At 47.1% G+C, this 16,421-nt stretch overlaps 1 protein-coding gene across 2 annotated transcripts in view; it reads left to right on the forward strand.

Annotated features, from left to right (window-relative positions):
* The window catches only part of maf1a (MAF1 homolog, negative regulator of RNA polymerase III a), a 34,575-nt gene that overhangs the window by 11,966 nt on the left and 6,188 nt on the right, over nt 1-16,421 (forward strand). For both annotated transcript variants that reach the window (XM_086005809.1, XM_086005810.1), the window contains exons 2-6: nt 1,408-1,536; nt 5,447-5,615; nt 6,369-6,490; nt 12,456-12,575; nt 15,825-15,929. In XM_086005809.1, coding sequence (XP_085861935.1) covers nt 1,408-1,536; nt 5,447-5,615; nt 6,369-6,490; nt 12,456-12,575; nt 15,825-15,929 — 645 coding nt within the window. The remainder of the gene's footprint in view (nt 1-1,407; nt 1,537-5,446; nt 5,616-6,368; nt 6,491-12,455; nt 12,576-15,824; nt 15,930-16,421) is intronic.

Here is a 16,421-nt window from a genome sequence, read left to right on the forward strand (position 1 = left end):
TGAGCTAAGTCGAGTGGCCTTCCTCATCTGTATCTTGTGGAAAGAAAGTGTCCTTTATTGCCACTTGAGAAGATTAATACTGCCTCTGGAGCGAAACTAGCTCCCCATTTAACACGAGAAATTATGTAAAACTGACGATAAGCATGAGATAAAATTACTTTTTTATATACTGCCTTGAATCATTGTTCTTGGATAGTTAGAAATCAAGAACTTGCATTTCTGTAGTGTCTTTCACGATCTCAGGATGTCCCAAAGCGCTTTACATCCAATGAAATACTTTTTTGAAGTGCAGTCACTGTTGTAATGTAGGAAACGCAGCAGCCAATTTGCGCACAGCAAGCTCCCACAAACCGCAATGAGATACACGACGCGGTCATCTGTTTTAGTGAGGGTGGTTGAGGGATAAATATTTTCTTTTAAATAATGCCATGGGACCGTTTCCATCCATTTGAGAAGGCAAACAAGCCTCAGTTTAACATCTCATCCGAAAAACGGCAGCTCCAGTAATGCAACACTCCCTCAGTATTGCATTGGAGTGTCCGCCTGAATGATGTGCTCACCAATCTTCCCTTCAAGTTGCGCGGCCGTGCGGCAGCCTGGAGGTCCTGCACAGCTGGCTCGCCGGCTTTTAAATGGAAAAACCGTGCATGCGCGGAAGTTTTAATGAACCACGCAGCCCGTTACATAGAAGATAGGTGTAAGAAGTCACACAACGCCAGGTTATAGTCCAACAGCTTTATTTGAAATCACAAGCTTTCGGAGCGCTGCTTGTGATTTCAAATAAAGCTGTTGGACTATAACCTGGTGTTGTGTGACTTCTTACATTTGTCCACCCCAGTCCAACTCCGGCATCTCCACACCATAGAAGATAGGAGCAGGAGTAGGCCATTCAGCCCCTCGAGCCCGCTCCGCCATTTAATGAGATCATGGCTGATCATCCAAACTCAGTACCCTATAGAAACATAGAGAAAGGGGCCGTGCACCAAAAAAAAATTAGAGGACATTGATGCTCACGTATTTAGATATCAAGTCCACTTCTAGGAAGGAGTTACTTCTTTGATTTTCCTCTTGTCCCTGGGGTTCCTCTCCTCCTCCTCTGTTGAAGTTGCTGACTCCTGCTGGCTGCAGTTCCACCTCATGAACCACCCTCTGATACTGCTCCTAAGTGGCAGTCCATTCATCTCCTGAGATGTGGATACTGTGTGAGATTTTGTGGGTTTTTTTTGTCAGCTTGAAGCGAGTCTAAGCATTTTCTTGCAACACAGAGGGCTGCTTCCAATCAAACATAGGAAATGGCTGTCTTACTTGAACCCACAACCTTCTGACTCGGAGGCGAGAGTGCTACCCACTGAGCCGAAGCTGACACCGAGCGTTCTAGTTTGACTGTCCTGTGTATTTTATTTTCAGGATTGAGAGTTATTCCTGCAAGATGGCCGGCGAAGACAAACAGATGTTTAAGCATTTCTGTCAGGAGGGACAACCGCACGTTCTGGAGGCCCTTTCACCGCCTCAGACTACTGGCATCAGCCCTAACAAGTAAGCTTTGGGTTGTCATTTGCATAAATCATCTAGATTTATCTTTTTTCTTTATAGGGTGAATCGGAAATGGGACTTAACTCCACTTGTGTCAGCCAGTGGCTCAGTGGGTAGCACACTTGCCTCTGAGTCAGAAGGTTGTGGGTTCAAGTCCCACTCCAGGGACTGTTGTAATGTAGGAAACGCGGCAGCACATAAATCTAGGCTGACACTCCAGTGCAGTGCTGAGGGAGTGCTGCACTGTCAGAGGTGCCGTCTTTCAGATGAGATGTTAAACCGAGGCCCCGTCTGGATGTAAAAAATCTCAACACTATTTTGAAGAAGAGCAGGGGAGTTCTCCCTGGTGTCCTGGCCAATATTTATCCCTCAACCAACAAAACAAAAACAAACACATTGCTGTTTGTGGGAGTTTGCTGTGCGCAAATTGGCTGCCGCGTTTAATTGGCTTTAAAGCGCTTTGAGACACCCGGTGGTTGTAAAAGGCGCTATAGAAATGCAAGTCTTTTCTTTAAAGAAACTCTTTTCACTGAAGCCTTTCCTCATTCCAGCTGATGCTGTTAGAAGCCTATTCAGAAAATGTATTTCCTTGAATATTTCCCTGTTGCATTAAATGAATTCAGTGAGTAAAATTTAGTGGTCATAAGGGAGATTGGATGATTCAGTGGGTGATAGTGGTTTAGATCCTGGCCTTTCGCCTCCTTAGGAGCAGTCCAGACTGATGGATGGGTGCAATGAAATGTGAAATGACGTCTCTGTCTAGTACCCTGTGGGCAAACCTTCCCCGATTCACTAATAATGGGCAGTAAATTAGCATTTAAAAAAAATTATTGGATGGGGCGTCGCTGGCAAGGCCAGCATTTATTGCCCATCTCTAATTGCCCTTGAGAAGGTGGTGGTGAGACAACTTAGTGGCTTGCTAGACCATTTCAGAGGGCAGTTAAGAGTCAGCCATTGCTGTGGGTCTGGAGTCGCGTATCGGCCAGACCGGGTAAGGGCGGTAGATTTTCTTCCCTAAAGGACATGAGTGAACCAGCTGGGTTTTTACGACAATCCGGTAGTTTCATGGTCACCATTCCTGATACTAGCTTTTTATTTCGGATTTATTTAATTAAATTCCACAGAACTCGTGTCTCCGGACCACTAGTCCAGGCCTCTGGATTACTAGTCCAGTAACATAACTACTGTGCTACCGTACCCCTATACAGGATGACAGGTGTGGGTAATGCCACACCGATTCAGTCGGGGCTGCTCGTCTTGGGTTGCGGCAGAGGCATGTTGTTGACTCCGAGAGAGGGAACTTTGATCTGCGCATAACTGCGCTATACCCGACCTGGGAGCGCTTGACGTTGATACTAGGTGTCTGAAATGGAAAATGCCCCATTCCCCAGGACTAATCTTCGTGGGCATCATGTTCACAAAAAAAGTACTTTTTATATAAAGCTGGGTGGCCTAAATGGGGATGGGTCGTGTGTGAGGATGAATTTAGCAGCAGCAATTGTAGATAAAACTTCACTAGAGAGCAGAAGACTTGGGTCATTGGCAATGGTATTTTCTGAAAAGTTAAAGCATCCTGGACTGGTATAGAAACATAGAAACATAGAGGATAGGAGCAGGAGTAGGCCATTCGGCCCCTCAAGCCTGCTCCGCCATTCAATGCGATCATGGCGGATCATCCAAATTCAGTACCCTGTTCCTGCCTTCTCTCCATATCCCTGGATCCCTTTAGCCTTAAGAAATATATCCAACTCCTTCTTGAATATATTTAATGAATTGGCCTCAACTGCCTTCTGTGGTAGAGAATTCCACAGGTTCACCACTCTCTGGGTGAAGAAATTCCTCCTCATCTCTGTCCTAAATGGCTTACCCCTTATCCTTAGACTGTGACCCCTGGTTCTGGACTCCCCGGCCATCAGGAACATCCTTCCCGCATCTAGTCTGTCTAGTCCTTTTAGAATTTTATAAGTTTCAATGAGATCCTCATTCTTCTAAACTCCAGCGAGTATTACTGAGTGGTTAGGGGAAACACCACGCATTTGTGTTTCAGGAGGCACAGACCAGTTAGGATAGGGAATGTCGTATTGCTGTATTATTGGCAAAAAAGATAAAATTGCAAATGGCAGTGAACGGCTCACAGTGCTTGCATAAGATGGAAAAATTAGAGCGCAATTCCTACTGTTGGCAGAGCAAGCCTAATAGATTTGTGCACTCGTGGGGGAGGTTTGAGCGCTTGGTTCCTGAGAGAGGTTCAGGCTTCCCTTTCAGACTAAGTATTTTGAGAGATTGAGGAGAGAAGAGGTCCTTTAACCTGGAACTTCTTTCCCTACCCCTCGGACAATGTTTTTTGGTGACATTTTCCATTGATGTGGTGATAATGTACATGGATGCATCTCTGTTCAGTAGTGTCACAGGCTTATTTAGTGCATTGGTCTAGGAAAAATCTCTCAAGCTTATACAGTTTAATTTTGTGCCAATATATTTGCGCAATGCTCTTAATTCATCAAAATTGCCGCCATTACCACCACTATATTTCACCCAAGTATCATACAGCTCCCAATGCTCTCTACACACAACCCGACTTTGGAAGAACAAAAGGGGAAACATTCAGTTGGTTGCGCCTCCCGTTAGCGCCGTAAGAGGGCGCTAACGGGACGCAACGCAACTAGCGCCCGGGCGCGGCACTGCCCACGCCTCCCGCAAAATTCAGCGGGAGGTTAATGGTGGCGCTGCGCCGCTGGCGATGACGTTATTGGTGTGTGCAGCGCCCCGCTGATGCCCCGGCCACAATCTTCGGGGGTGCCCCCTGACTTACCGCCGGATGCTGTGTCCGACGGGGCCAGGGGGGCGTACCTGCGGCCGGGGAGGCGCAATTCAAAGGCGAGGTGCGGGGCGGCCATTTTTGTTGCTGGCCGCCTGCCAGCGCCTGCTTGCGCTTCCGTCCCAGACCTCCTGAAACGCCACCCCCCCCCTGCAGAGTGCTGGCTGCGCTCCAAGAGCCCGGCACTTCTCTTGAGTGCCGGGCTCTTTTGCCTGCATTCCCGATCCCCGGGGGCCCAGCTGGGCCCCAGGTTGCGCTGCACAAGGCCCCTCCCGTTTAAGAAGGGGAGGAAGGCCTGCAATACTGCAGCGCGATGTGCCGCAGCGGCACATAATGCCGCAATATTGACTCACAGCGCCCCAAGAGGGATGCGGGGCGCTTCCAGTAGCGCCCCGCTTCCCTCTTGGGGCGCAACCACTCAATTTCCGGCGCGGGGACGCTAATTTTTCCGGGTAGCGCCCCGGCGAAGTTAGCGCTACTCAATTTTTAGCCCAAAATCTCACATTGCACCCCTAGGTGTTTGTCCACAGTTCACTGTCCTTCAGAGGAAAGACCTACCCCCCGTACCTGGTCTGGGCTACAAGTGACCCAGTCCCACACTACATGGTTGACTCTCCGTGACTTCAGGACTACGAGGGACGAGCAATACCTGCTGCCTTGCCAATGCCGCCTGCATCTCAACAACAAACAAAAAAATAAATGGACATAGTACACAACCATTACTCTTTATTGAAATACTATTTATTTGTTATCACTAAGCTTTTTTGTGCTTTCTTCCCATACTATATGCCATGGTGATGATCATCTTCCATACATTCCCTTTGGGGAGACAATGGCCCCTGCTCAGTACCTCTCCTGCAGCACATCTCACATCAGGAACTCGCCGTGGGAGCGAGCTCATGCCCTGCCAGTCCCTTAACTTACTGGCCCGCGATTGGATTCTCTTCAGATTGCAGTCCAATTCGTTGCGAAGGATTTGGCTTTTAATAAAGACCAACTTCCCAGTCTTTGCTTTTGGAACTTTCCAGTAAAGTTGGTACGGAATAAGATGGTGAACAGGTTAACGCGTTCAATCCTCCGATTTTTATCTTCCAGGCTAAGTCGGAGTCAGAGTGGAGATGACGGCGAGGGTCCGCTGTGCGACAACTGCAGTCGCAAGACCTTGTTTTACTTAATCGCCACGCTCAATGCGTCCTTCCGCCCAGACTATGACTTCAGCAGAGCAAAGAGCCACGACTTCAGCAGGGAGCCCAGCCTCAACTGGGTAGGTGGAGGCTGAATTGGATTGCAGGGACACTGGCCTCACTTTAGCTGGGTTCAAAGATGATTTACTTGTTTTTAACGCAGCAGGAATGTGCTGGGCATCTGTTCAACTTAATAAGTTGGGTCTAAATAGCAATCCAAAAAAGCTGGTTATGATATAAACAAACTTTTACTGTAAAAAGAACCGTATATAAGTTTTCTTTTAAGAGTGTATCTCCAGCAGTGGTGTTACTGAGTTTATTTAGCATATATGCTGTAGGAAAAAAAATTGTGCTTAAGCCAATATACTTTGATGTCGTGCCAAAACGCTCCTTGTGTCCTACTCTTAATTCAGCACCTCCCATTTCTTCTACCGCAAAGCCCACCAATGGCAAACATGTAGCCCACAAGTACTTCACCCCAGTGTTAAACAGCTCAACTTGCTCTCCACGCACGTCCCAAGTTTAAAATCGGGGGGAACCCTATAATTGTGCAGCTGAATTTTGTTTTATTAAAATAGACAGCATATGAAAGTTTCACACACACCACCAATATGCTCCGACTGAAATCCTTTGAGAAAACCGCTGTTTAAAATTTACTGGTCCCTTATTCCCTTCTCACTGTCTTTTTATATTACGGCATTTAGATAACTGAAATACAGTGGCCGAGTTCAGTACGCTTTCTTTGTCTTTCTCGATATTCTCATCTTCAACGGGAATGTTTTGTGTATTTATGAATGGTTGCTAACCTACTTCTCGCTGTCTGTGATCCGCAGGTTGTAAACGCAGTGAATGGCAGCCTGTCCTCAGCTGCTGGCGAGGAGTTTAACCAGCTGAAGCCTGAACTATGGAAGGCCATTAATGATGAGATCTGTCTTTCGGAATGTGAAATCTACAGGTAAGGAGTGTTCCCAGGCTCCTTTTAGTTGAGGCCTTTTTCAGGTTTGTTCACAGCATGTGCCCCCTGACTATACACAAGGGTGCCAGGATATTGGGAACCTTAAGAGTACTCCTCTAGGTAGTGTTTCGATTCACTTCCTTGGCAACGGTTTTCAAACTTTTCTGTGGTGGGTCACCCGCTGAAAATATCGACACATTCCTAAGGAGTCCCAACAGTTATTGGCACACTCTCGGAGAATCCCTGCCGCAACTTGTCAAGGACACTGTCAGCCATCCAAAGTGCTGCTATTGAGGAAGTGTGTTTCTGTTAAAAATGCAGAAAAATTCACGCATGCTATGTCAGATGGACTGAAGACTGATGGCCCTGGGAATCCCTGGGGTCTCTTGTAGACTCCCTCGGTTCCAGACATCTTTAGTGTGGAAGAACTACAGTGGCGGGAATGACCTATGAGGAGAGACTATGTAGTTTAGGGATGTACACACTGGAGTTTAGAAGATTGAGAGGGGACCTCATAGAAGTGTATAAAATTCTGACAGGTCTAGACAGACTGGATGCAGAAGGAATGTTTCCCTTGGCGGGTGAGAACAGAACTAGAGGACATAATTTAAGGATAAGGGCTAAACCATTTAGGACAGAGATGAGGGGGAATTTCTTCACTCAGAGAGTGGTGAACCTGTGGAACTCATTGCCACAGAGGGCAGTGTACGCCAGCTCATTAAATATATTTAAGAGGGAATTAGATATATTTCTACGGGCAAAAGGGGTTAAGGGTTACGGAGAGAAGGCGGGGACGGGATACTGAATTAAAGGATCAGCCATGATCTCATCGAATGGCGGAGCAGGCACGAAGGGCCGAATGGCCTACTCCTGCTCCTATCTTCTATGTATCTATGTATCTATGTAACTACAATTTAAAGCAGAGCTGTCTAACCTTTTGGAGCTGTCTGATTTAAAGGTGCATTTAACGTGAGTGCGACCAGTCATACTGTAAATTTACCCTAAATTTATTATTCTTTTGTCTTTTTTCTCTCTTGCGCCCTCACTCTTGCTCTTTCTTTTCTCCTCTCTTTCTCTGTTTCTCTCTTCCTTTCCTTCAGTTTATCCTTCTTTTCTGTCTCTTGTTCTGTTTGCCTCTCTCCCCACTCTAATTTCACGACCATCTCGGCCCTCCTATGCTCTTTCCTTTTTCTCTTTCCCTTCCTTACTGTTCTGTTTTTAGTTCTGTCTCTTTCTATGATTTAGACAGTGAGAGGCAGCAGCATGGGGACTTGGGCTAAGTAGCTAAGTTAGAAGTGGGTCTCAGGCCAGATAGAAGCAGTGCATTGGGATTCGGGTAAGCAGGGGCAGGTTAGAAGCAGCAGCGTCTCCGTGGCCACCATGTCTGGTGCATTGCGGATAAAGGGTGCTGGTGACCCACCTGTATGCCGGGGCAGGATCTGAGAGCTTCCTGGATGATGGCCACCTGTGGGAGACTTGACCTACTGGGGAGAAGGGGAGGACTGCACCTACTGGGCATAGTGGTTAGCACTGTTGCCTCACAGCGCCAGGGACCCGGGTTCAAATCCGGCCTCGGGTGACTGTCTGTGTGGAGTTTGCACATTCTCCCCGTGTTTGCGTGGGTTTGCTCCGGTTTCCTCCCACAGTCCAAAGATGTGCGGGTTAGGTTGATTGGCCATGATAAAAATTGACCCTTAGTGTTAGGGAGGATTAACTCCGTGGGGTTACGGGGTTACGGGGATAGGGCTTGGGTGGGATGGCTGTCGGTGTAGGGACCGGGTGCTAGGGTTTGGATGATCAGCCATGATCTCGTTGAATGGCGGAGCAGGCTCGAAGGGCCGAATGGCCTATTCCTGCTCCTATCTTCTATGTTTCTATGTACTGGGGAGAAGGGGAGGACTGCACCTACTGGGGAGAAGGGGAGGACTGCACCTACTGGGGAGAAGGGGAGGACTGCACCTGCTGGGGAGAAGGGGAGGACTGCACCTACTGGGGAGAAGGGGAGGACTGCACCTACTGGGGAGAAGGGGAGGACTGCACCTACTGGGGAGAAGGGGAGGACTGCACCTACTGGGGAGAAGGGGAGGACTGCACCTACTGGGGAGAAGGGGAGGACTGCACCTACTGGGGAGAAGGGGAGGACTGCTGGCATCGTAATCCTTGGCCTTCACTAACTTGGGTCAGTCAGTTGCTCCAGAGTGGGCTATTCTCCGTATTGCTTTCACTCCCAGTACAAAGCCACAGATAAGTAAAGTGAAGTGAACGCCATTGATAAAAATCACTCACCCCTGGAGTTGCAATCTTTTCACCACTGGGGGCATTATCGCTATTGCTTCATAAAATGTATTCTGCCAAGGAAGACTCCTCTCTCATAACTGACCTGCACTGTGACGTGAAACTTTTCGTGGAGAATTTTAGCAGGCATTGAACAAAAAATCTGATTGGTCAACTCTACTTAGTCCATTTACAGAGCAAGAGTAAGATGTACTGCACAGTGTCTGCTGGGAGAAACCTGGTGATTTTTGTATTTGAGCCCTGGCATTACTGGCTGTGTTGGCAGGATTGCACAGGGTTGATGCGCAGCTCCGCTTTTCTCCTTCCGCCGGGACCTGCATGTTACGAAGTGCTGAGGCAGGTCCTGAGTGGAGGAGAAAGGCAGCACTACTGGGAACGAGGGCTGCTCGACGGTTCGGAGCGCTCCCGCTAGGAAATCACTAGTTTATTCATTTTTATATGACCGATTAAGTGAGTGGGCAATAAGGTGGTGGATGGGATATAATGTGGTATAATGGATACCCCAGAGGGCTGTGGATGCTGAGTCATTGAATATATTCAAGGCTGAGATAGATTTTTGGAATCAAGGGATGTGGGGATCGGACGGGAAAGTGGAGTTGAGGTCGAAGATCAGCCATGATCTTATTGAATGGCGGAGCAGGCGATTGTGTGTGTATATAGCAGGGGGAGCCCGGCTTTGCCAGGGCTGTTTTGGACCGGGCGGTTTAAATCGAGTGCCAGGCTTTGGGGCCTCTCTGTGTCCCTCTGTGAATCTGCTGCCGGGCAACATTTTAAATCGAGTCCCAGGCTTTCGGGCCCTGTCTCTGTGTCCCCCTCTGAATCTGCTGCCGGGCAACATTTCTACCTTTTAAAACCTTGAAAGATGAAAGTGAAAGTACTTATAAAATGTTTTTGGTAAATCTTATGTTATTTTTAAAAGAGATACTAACTTTTTCAAAGCTGGATGATCAAAGTAGTTTGAGCTGGAAGCTGAAGTAATGGCAGTGAAACAATGGCTGCCAGATCCCTGAGATGAAAACGATTAGTCCCGCCCCCACACACACACACCGATTGGCCAACCATCAGGGGACCATACTGTAGGATTGGTCAATCGTGACGGCACAGGATTGGTGGAACCTTGACGTCAGTCAATCAATGCTAAGTAGCAGATAATGAGTTTAATTTTGAAGGTTTTTTGCATAAGGCGCGAACAATTTTCGTGCGACCGAAAAGTAAATACGCTTACGACCGTCCCGGAAGCGTAAGCTTTCTTCAGAGGTAACGCGCGCGTAGGTACGCCCTATAACTTTCGAGCGCATAGCCGGACAGACGCACACCCGAGGACAGAAGGACAGACAGACAGATAGACAGATCGATTCCTTTATATATATAGATATAGATATTTTGCCTACCTCTCTGTTTTTTATATATATATAAAAAATATATATATAATACAGGAAACTTTGTGCTATCCGGCAATCTGGAGCCACCGGCAAAAATCAGCAGCCGTTTTTTATTCTTTTTGTTTTTTTTTGCTTTGTTTGAACAGTCAAGCTGTGCAAGGTCTGTAGCTATAGCAATGGCTTCAGCTACAGAGCTTTAGGGCCACACCCGAGTGTTTAGAAGCTGTTGCTAAGCAACGGTGTTTGTTGTCAAATACGGAGATAAGAATCTCCGTATCGCTCAACATTAACTCTGGAGAGTACGGAAGTTTTGAGGCAACGGCAGCAGCTCGGTCCCGTGGGTGCCGGATAGCACAAAGTTTCCTGTATATAGTAAATTCTTGTTTAAACGGCACTGAATCATCCGAAATACTTTAATAACCGGTAAAATAGATAACCGGTAATCTTGCCGAATCCATCCAGCACTTGTTTTGCCAAGTCTGAGTCTCCTGCAGTGGTCGAGTTAGTCCGTGGTTTTTATTTTTGTTTGTGTTAAAAATTGCCTACCTCTCTGTTATCCAGAATTTTTCATCAACCGGCACCATCCTGGTCCCGTAGGTGCCGGATAAGAAAGAGTTTATTGTAATATACATTACAAATCTGCAATTGACTCCCACACTGACTCGCTCTCTCTCTCTCCCGCAATCCTACTGATGGGTCAGCAGTTCCTGCTGGCGTGAGGGCTCCGAAAGCAGAGCTTTGCAGGCCAGATTAGATTGACAAGCGGCTGGGCACCATTGGTTTAGAGCGCACAGTTGTGACCGGTATATATCTCCCATTTGGTTAAATAAAGGACAGGGTATGGAGAGATATTGTAACTCTTCAGTAAGACGTGGTCTGGGGTGAGAGAGGGAGAGAGAGAGTAAATTGCATCATCCCATTGCTGGCAGGCAGAGTATAACAAATCATTTAATGGCTATTTGTATAGCTCAACAGTTTAGGGCTGCAGGAATGTAAGGATCTCCACACTGTTTTCGTTTCACCCTCTACATCCCCATGTCCTGTCTGTTTCACCTTCTACATTCCCATGTCCTGTCTGTTTCACCCTCTACATCCCCATGTCCTGTCTGTTTCACCCTCTACATCCCCATGTCCTGTCTGTTTCACCCTCTACATCCCCATGTCCTGTCTGTTTCACCCTCTACATTCCCATGTCCTGTCTGTTTCACCCTCTACATCCCCATGTCCTGTCTGTTTCACCCTCTACATTCCCATGTCCTGTCTGTTTCACCCTCTACATTCCCATGTCCTGTCTGTTTCACCCTCTACATTCCCATGTCCTGTCTGTTTCACCCTCTACATTCCCATGTCCTGTCTGTTTCACCCTCTACATCCCCATGTCCTGTCTGTTTCACCCTCTACATTCCCATGTCCTGTCTGTTTCACCCTCTACATTCCCATGTCCTGTCTGTTTCACCCTCTACATTCCCATGTCCTGTCTGTTTCACCCTCTACATCCCCATGTCCTGTCTGTTTCACCCTCTACATTCCCATGTCCTGTCTGTTTCACCCTCTACATCCCCATGTCCTGTCTGTTTCACCCTCTACATTCCCATGTCCTGTCTGTTTCACCCTCTACATTCCCATGTCCTGTCTGTTTCACCCTCTACATCCCCATGTCCTGTCTGTTTCACCCTCTACATTCCCATGTCCTGTCTGTTTCACCCTCTACATTCCCATGACCTGTCTGTTTCACCCTCTACATTCCCATGTCCTGTCTGTTTCACCCTCTACATCCCCATGTCCTGTCTGTTTCACCCTCTACATCCCCATGTCCTGTCTGTTTCACCCTCTACATCCCCATGTCCTGTCTGTTTCACCTTCTACATTCCCATGTCCTGTCTGTTTCACCCTCTACATTCCCATGTCCTGTCTGTTTCACCTTCTACATTCCCATGTCCTGTCTGTTTCACCCTCTACATTCCCATGGCCTGTCTGTTTCACCCTCTACATCCCCATGTCCTGTCTGTTTCACCCTCTACATTCCCATGTCCTGTCTGTTTCACCCTCTACATTCCCATGTCCTGTCTGTTTCACCCTCTACATTCCCATGTCCTGTCTGTTTCACCCTCTACATTCCCATGTCCTGTTTGTTTTAAAGTAATGTGCAGTCTTGTAGGAAGACAATTTATAAGCAGCCCCTTTGGCACGACCTGGCTGCCTATAAACAGGACTCCACGTCATTTATAATGTGATTATTTATCATGCATGTAAATAAGTAGCTGTCGTAAACTTGTGTTATGGTACAGCTACAACCCAGATCTGGATTCAGACCCCTATGGCGAGGAGGGCAACTTGTGGTCATTCAACTACTTCTTTTACAACCAGAGGCTGAAGAGAATTGTGTTTTTCACTTGTCATTCAGTCAGGTGAGTATACGTTGATGCCAATGACTGCCACTTTATGCCTGCAGCTGACCTGTGTTATACCTTACTATGGCTGGCTTGAGGTGAAGTTAACTTTGCTCCTTTGTCTTGACTTGTGACTACCACGCCAATCTGAATTTAGGAATCATAGAACAGTAGAGCACAGAAGGAGGCCATTCAGCCCATCGAGTCTGCGCCGGCTCTTTCGCAGAGCAATCCAGTTATCAGTGAGGAGTCAGTAAGGAGAGGGAATGGTGGGGGAAAAAATAGAATGAAGGCAGCAGAAGAAGTGTTTTAAATTTTAATTTAAAATTCTTTGTGTATATTGCTAGCGTTGCTGTAATAAATTCTGACCGCTGAGCTGCTCAGTTACTGGGATGGCAGGTGACGTCTAAGCTGAATGTTTTATAACAGCCAGGACAGGGATTCTGAAACTCTCTCAACTGCTGGTAGGCTGATGGTTAGATGAAGTTTCTAACTGATGAACCTCTGACAGTGCTGTGCCTCGTGAGAACTGCCTGTTGAGAGTATTAATGAAGGATACCACATATCGAATCATAGAATAGGACAGCACAGAAGGAGGCCATTCGGCCCATCGAGTCTGCGCCGGCTCTTTCGAAGAGCAATCCAGTTAGTCCCACTCCCCCGCTCTTTCCCCATAGCCCTGCAATTTTTTCTCCTTCAAGAATTTATCCAATTCCCTTTTGAAGGCTACTATTGAATCTGGATCCACCGCCCTATCAGGCAGCGCATTCCAAATCCTAACCACTCGTTGCAGAAATTTTTTTTCCTCATGTCGCCTCTGGTTTTTCTGCCAATCAACTTAAATCTGTGCCCTCTCATTCTCGGCCCTTCAGCCATTGGAAACCGTTTCTCTTTATTTACTCTATCTAAACCCTTCATGATTTTTAAACACCCAGTTCGAATCCCAGTTAAGCCACCCGGTACAGTCTGTGAGTGACGATTCCAGTTTTGTGGCGAACTATATATGCTTTGTGCTGTCAATCCACACTCGCTAGGGGCTGGGTTTAGAGCATCATAATTAATAGGATGAAAGTTTACGCTCTTAACCGTCTACGCTGGATTTGAAAATGTTTTAACTCCGACACCCATTCTCTTATTGATGTAGAATTTTAAAATCCAGATGTTTCAAGCGATCTTTACCATGTAGTGTTAGGCAACAAATCAGCTTCTGTGTTACGTAGAATTTACAGCACAGAAACAGGCCACTCGGCCCAACTGGTCTATGCTCCACTCGAGCCTCCGCCCACCCTACTTCATCTAACCCTATCTGCGTAGCCTTCTATTCCCGGCACGGGCTCGACGGGCCGCCTTCCGTGCTGTACCCATTCTATGATTCCTTTCTCCCTCATGTGTTTACCTAGCTTCCCCTTAAATGCATCTATACTATTCGCCTCAACCACTCCCTGTGGTAGCGAGTTCCACATTCTCACCACTCTCTGGGTAAAGAGGTTTCTCCTCAATTCCTTATTGGATTTATTAGTAACTATCTTATATTTATGGCATAACAGAAAATGCTGGAAATACTCAGCAGGCCAGGCAGCATCCGTGGAGCGAGAAACAGAGTTAACGTTTCAGGTCTGGGACCCTTCATCAGAACTGGAAAAAGCTGGAGATGTAACAGATATTAAGCAGGTGCAGAGACAGGGGGGGGGGGGGTTAGGAGGGGAGAAAGAAATAGAAAGAACATCCTGTACTTTTGTAAGAGGCAGGAAAGATAAAATGTTGCAAATGTGAATGGCAAAAATCATACTGCATGAAAAATGGGGGCAGGGATAATTATCTGAAATTGTTGAACTCAATGTTGAGGCCGGCAGGCTGTAAAGTGCCCAATCGAAAGATGAGGTGTTGTTCCTCGAGCTTACGTTGAGCTTCATTGGAACAATGCAATAGCCCGAGGACAGAGAGATCAGAGTGGGAGTGAAGCGGTGAATTAAAGTGACAGGCGACCGGAAGCTCAGGGTCACCCGTACGGACTGAACGGAGGTGTTCTGCAAAGCGGTCGCCCAATCTGCGTTTGGTCTCCCCAATGTAGAGGAGACCGCATCGTGAGCAGCGAATACAGTATATTAAATTGCAAGAAGTACAAGTAAATCGCTGTTTCACCTGGAAGGGGTGTTTGGGGCCCTGGACAGTGGGAAGGGAGGAGGTAAAAGGGCATGTGTTGCATCTCCTGCGCTTGCACAGGAAGGTGCCAGGTGAATGAGCAGGGCTGTTGGGGGTGATTGAGGAGTGGACCAGGGTGTCGCGGAGGGAGCGGTCCCTTCGGAATGCTGAAAGGGGAGGTGAGGGGAAGATGTGTTTGGTGGTGGGATCACGTTGGAGGTGGCGGAAATGGCGGAGGATGATCCGTTGAATGTGGAGGCTGGTGGGGTGAAAGGTGAGGACAAGGGGAACCCTATCGTGGTTCTGGGAGGGAGGGGCAGGGGTGAGAGCAGAAGTGCGGGAAATAGAATGGACATGGCCCCTGGTTTTGGACTCCCTCACAAGTGGAAACATCTTCTGTACGACTACCCTATCAAACCCATTCATAATTTTAAAGACCTCTATCAGGTCACACCTCCACCTTCTCTTTTCTGGAGAAAAGAGCCCCAGCCTGTTCCGTCTTTCCTGATGGTTATAACTAAACGTATAACGAGAACAGTAACATTTGCACTGTGACGTGAAACTTTTTGTGAAGAATTTTGGCTGGCATTTAAAAAAAAAAAAAAAAAATGAATTGATCAAAATCCCGGAACTCCCTCCCTAACAGCACTGCGAGAGTACCTTCACCACACGGACTGCACTGGTTCAAGAAGTCAGTGCATCACCACCTTCTCGAGGGAAATTAGGGATGGGCAATAAATGCTGACCACATCCTGTGAATGAATTTAAAAAAAAACTCTACAGAGCAAAAATAAGCTGTAGTGAAATACTGGGCAGTGTCCACTATCATCGAGCAAAGCATGGCACAAACCTGATCTCCATAGCCCAACAACAATGTGATTCAAGACATGTGTAGGAGGATTGTGTGACTGAGTGAAATGTTAAAAATAATAAGTTGTAGTTCTCTGTATTAGCAGTTTTCACATGAAGCAATGATTGGAGTGTTTGAGACCGTGTAAAAACATTGAGCAGCCAGAACTTTCTATCCTAATGTAAACGGTTCCAGACTTTTAAGAATTTTACTGGACAAATAGCTAGCATACTTGAAGACCCCGTATTAATGTTATTGTGTATATGTTTTCCTAGTGCGCTGATGGTTCCCGGCGATTCCGAGCTAGGCAATGAGCTGGACATGGAGCTGGAGGGTGAGAATAGTTTAGTGGAGGAGGAAGAGAACCTGGGTGAATTGAGGTAAGATAGTTTGTCTGCTCCCCTTCCCCCACCCCTGGATCAACTTTATAGAGTCAGTTAGGACTCGAAGCTGTCAAACCGTGGTCGTCACTTTGGATATTGGAGATTATGCTAATACTCTTCACCTGCTTCTGTTAAAGGCCATGATTTACAGCCATGTATTATTTATGATTGGGGGGGATAAGGTAGAGACACTTATTATTACCTCAGTGATGTCATCACTAACAATTTAGGTAATTGCTGGTAGAAAAAAGCCTTCAGTCTGAATCCAGGGGATTGTTTCGTCTTTCGGATGAGACGTTAAACCGAGGCCCCGTCTGCCCCCTCAGGTGGACGTAAAAGATCCCGCGGCACTGTTTCAGAGTTCTCCCCGGTGTCCTGGGCCAATATTTATCCCTCAGTCAACATTACGAAGACAGATTATCTGGTCATTATCACATTGCTGTTTGTGGGAGCTTGCTGTGCGCCAATTGGCTGCTGTGTTTCCGACAT

Source organism: Somniosus microcephalus, chromosome 13 (assembly GCF_052327205.1).
Source record: "Somniosus microcephalus isolate GS21.2 chromosome 13, FLI_Smic_1.0, whole genome shotgun sequence".
In the NCBI taxonomy this organism is placed as follows: domain Eukaryota; kingdom Metazoa; phylum Chordata; class Chondrichthyes; order Squaliformes; family Somniosidae; genus Somniosus; species Somniosus microcephalus.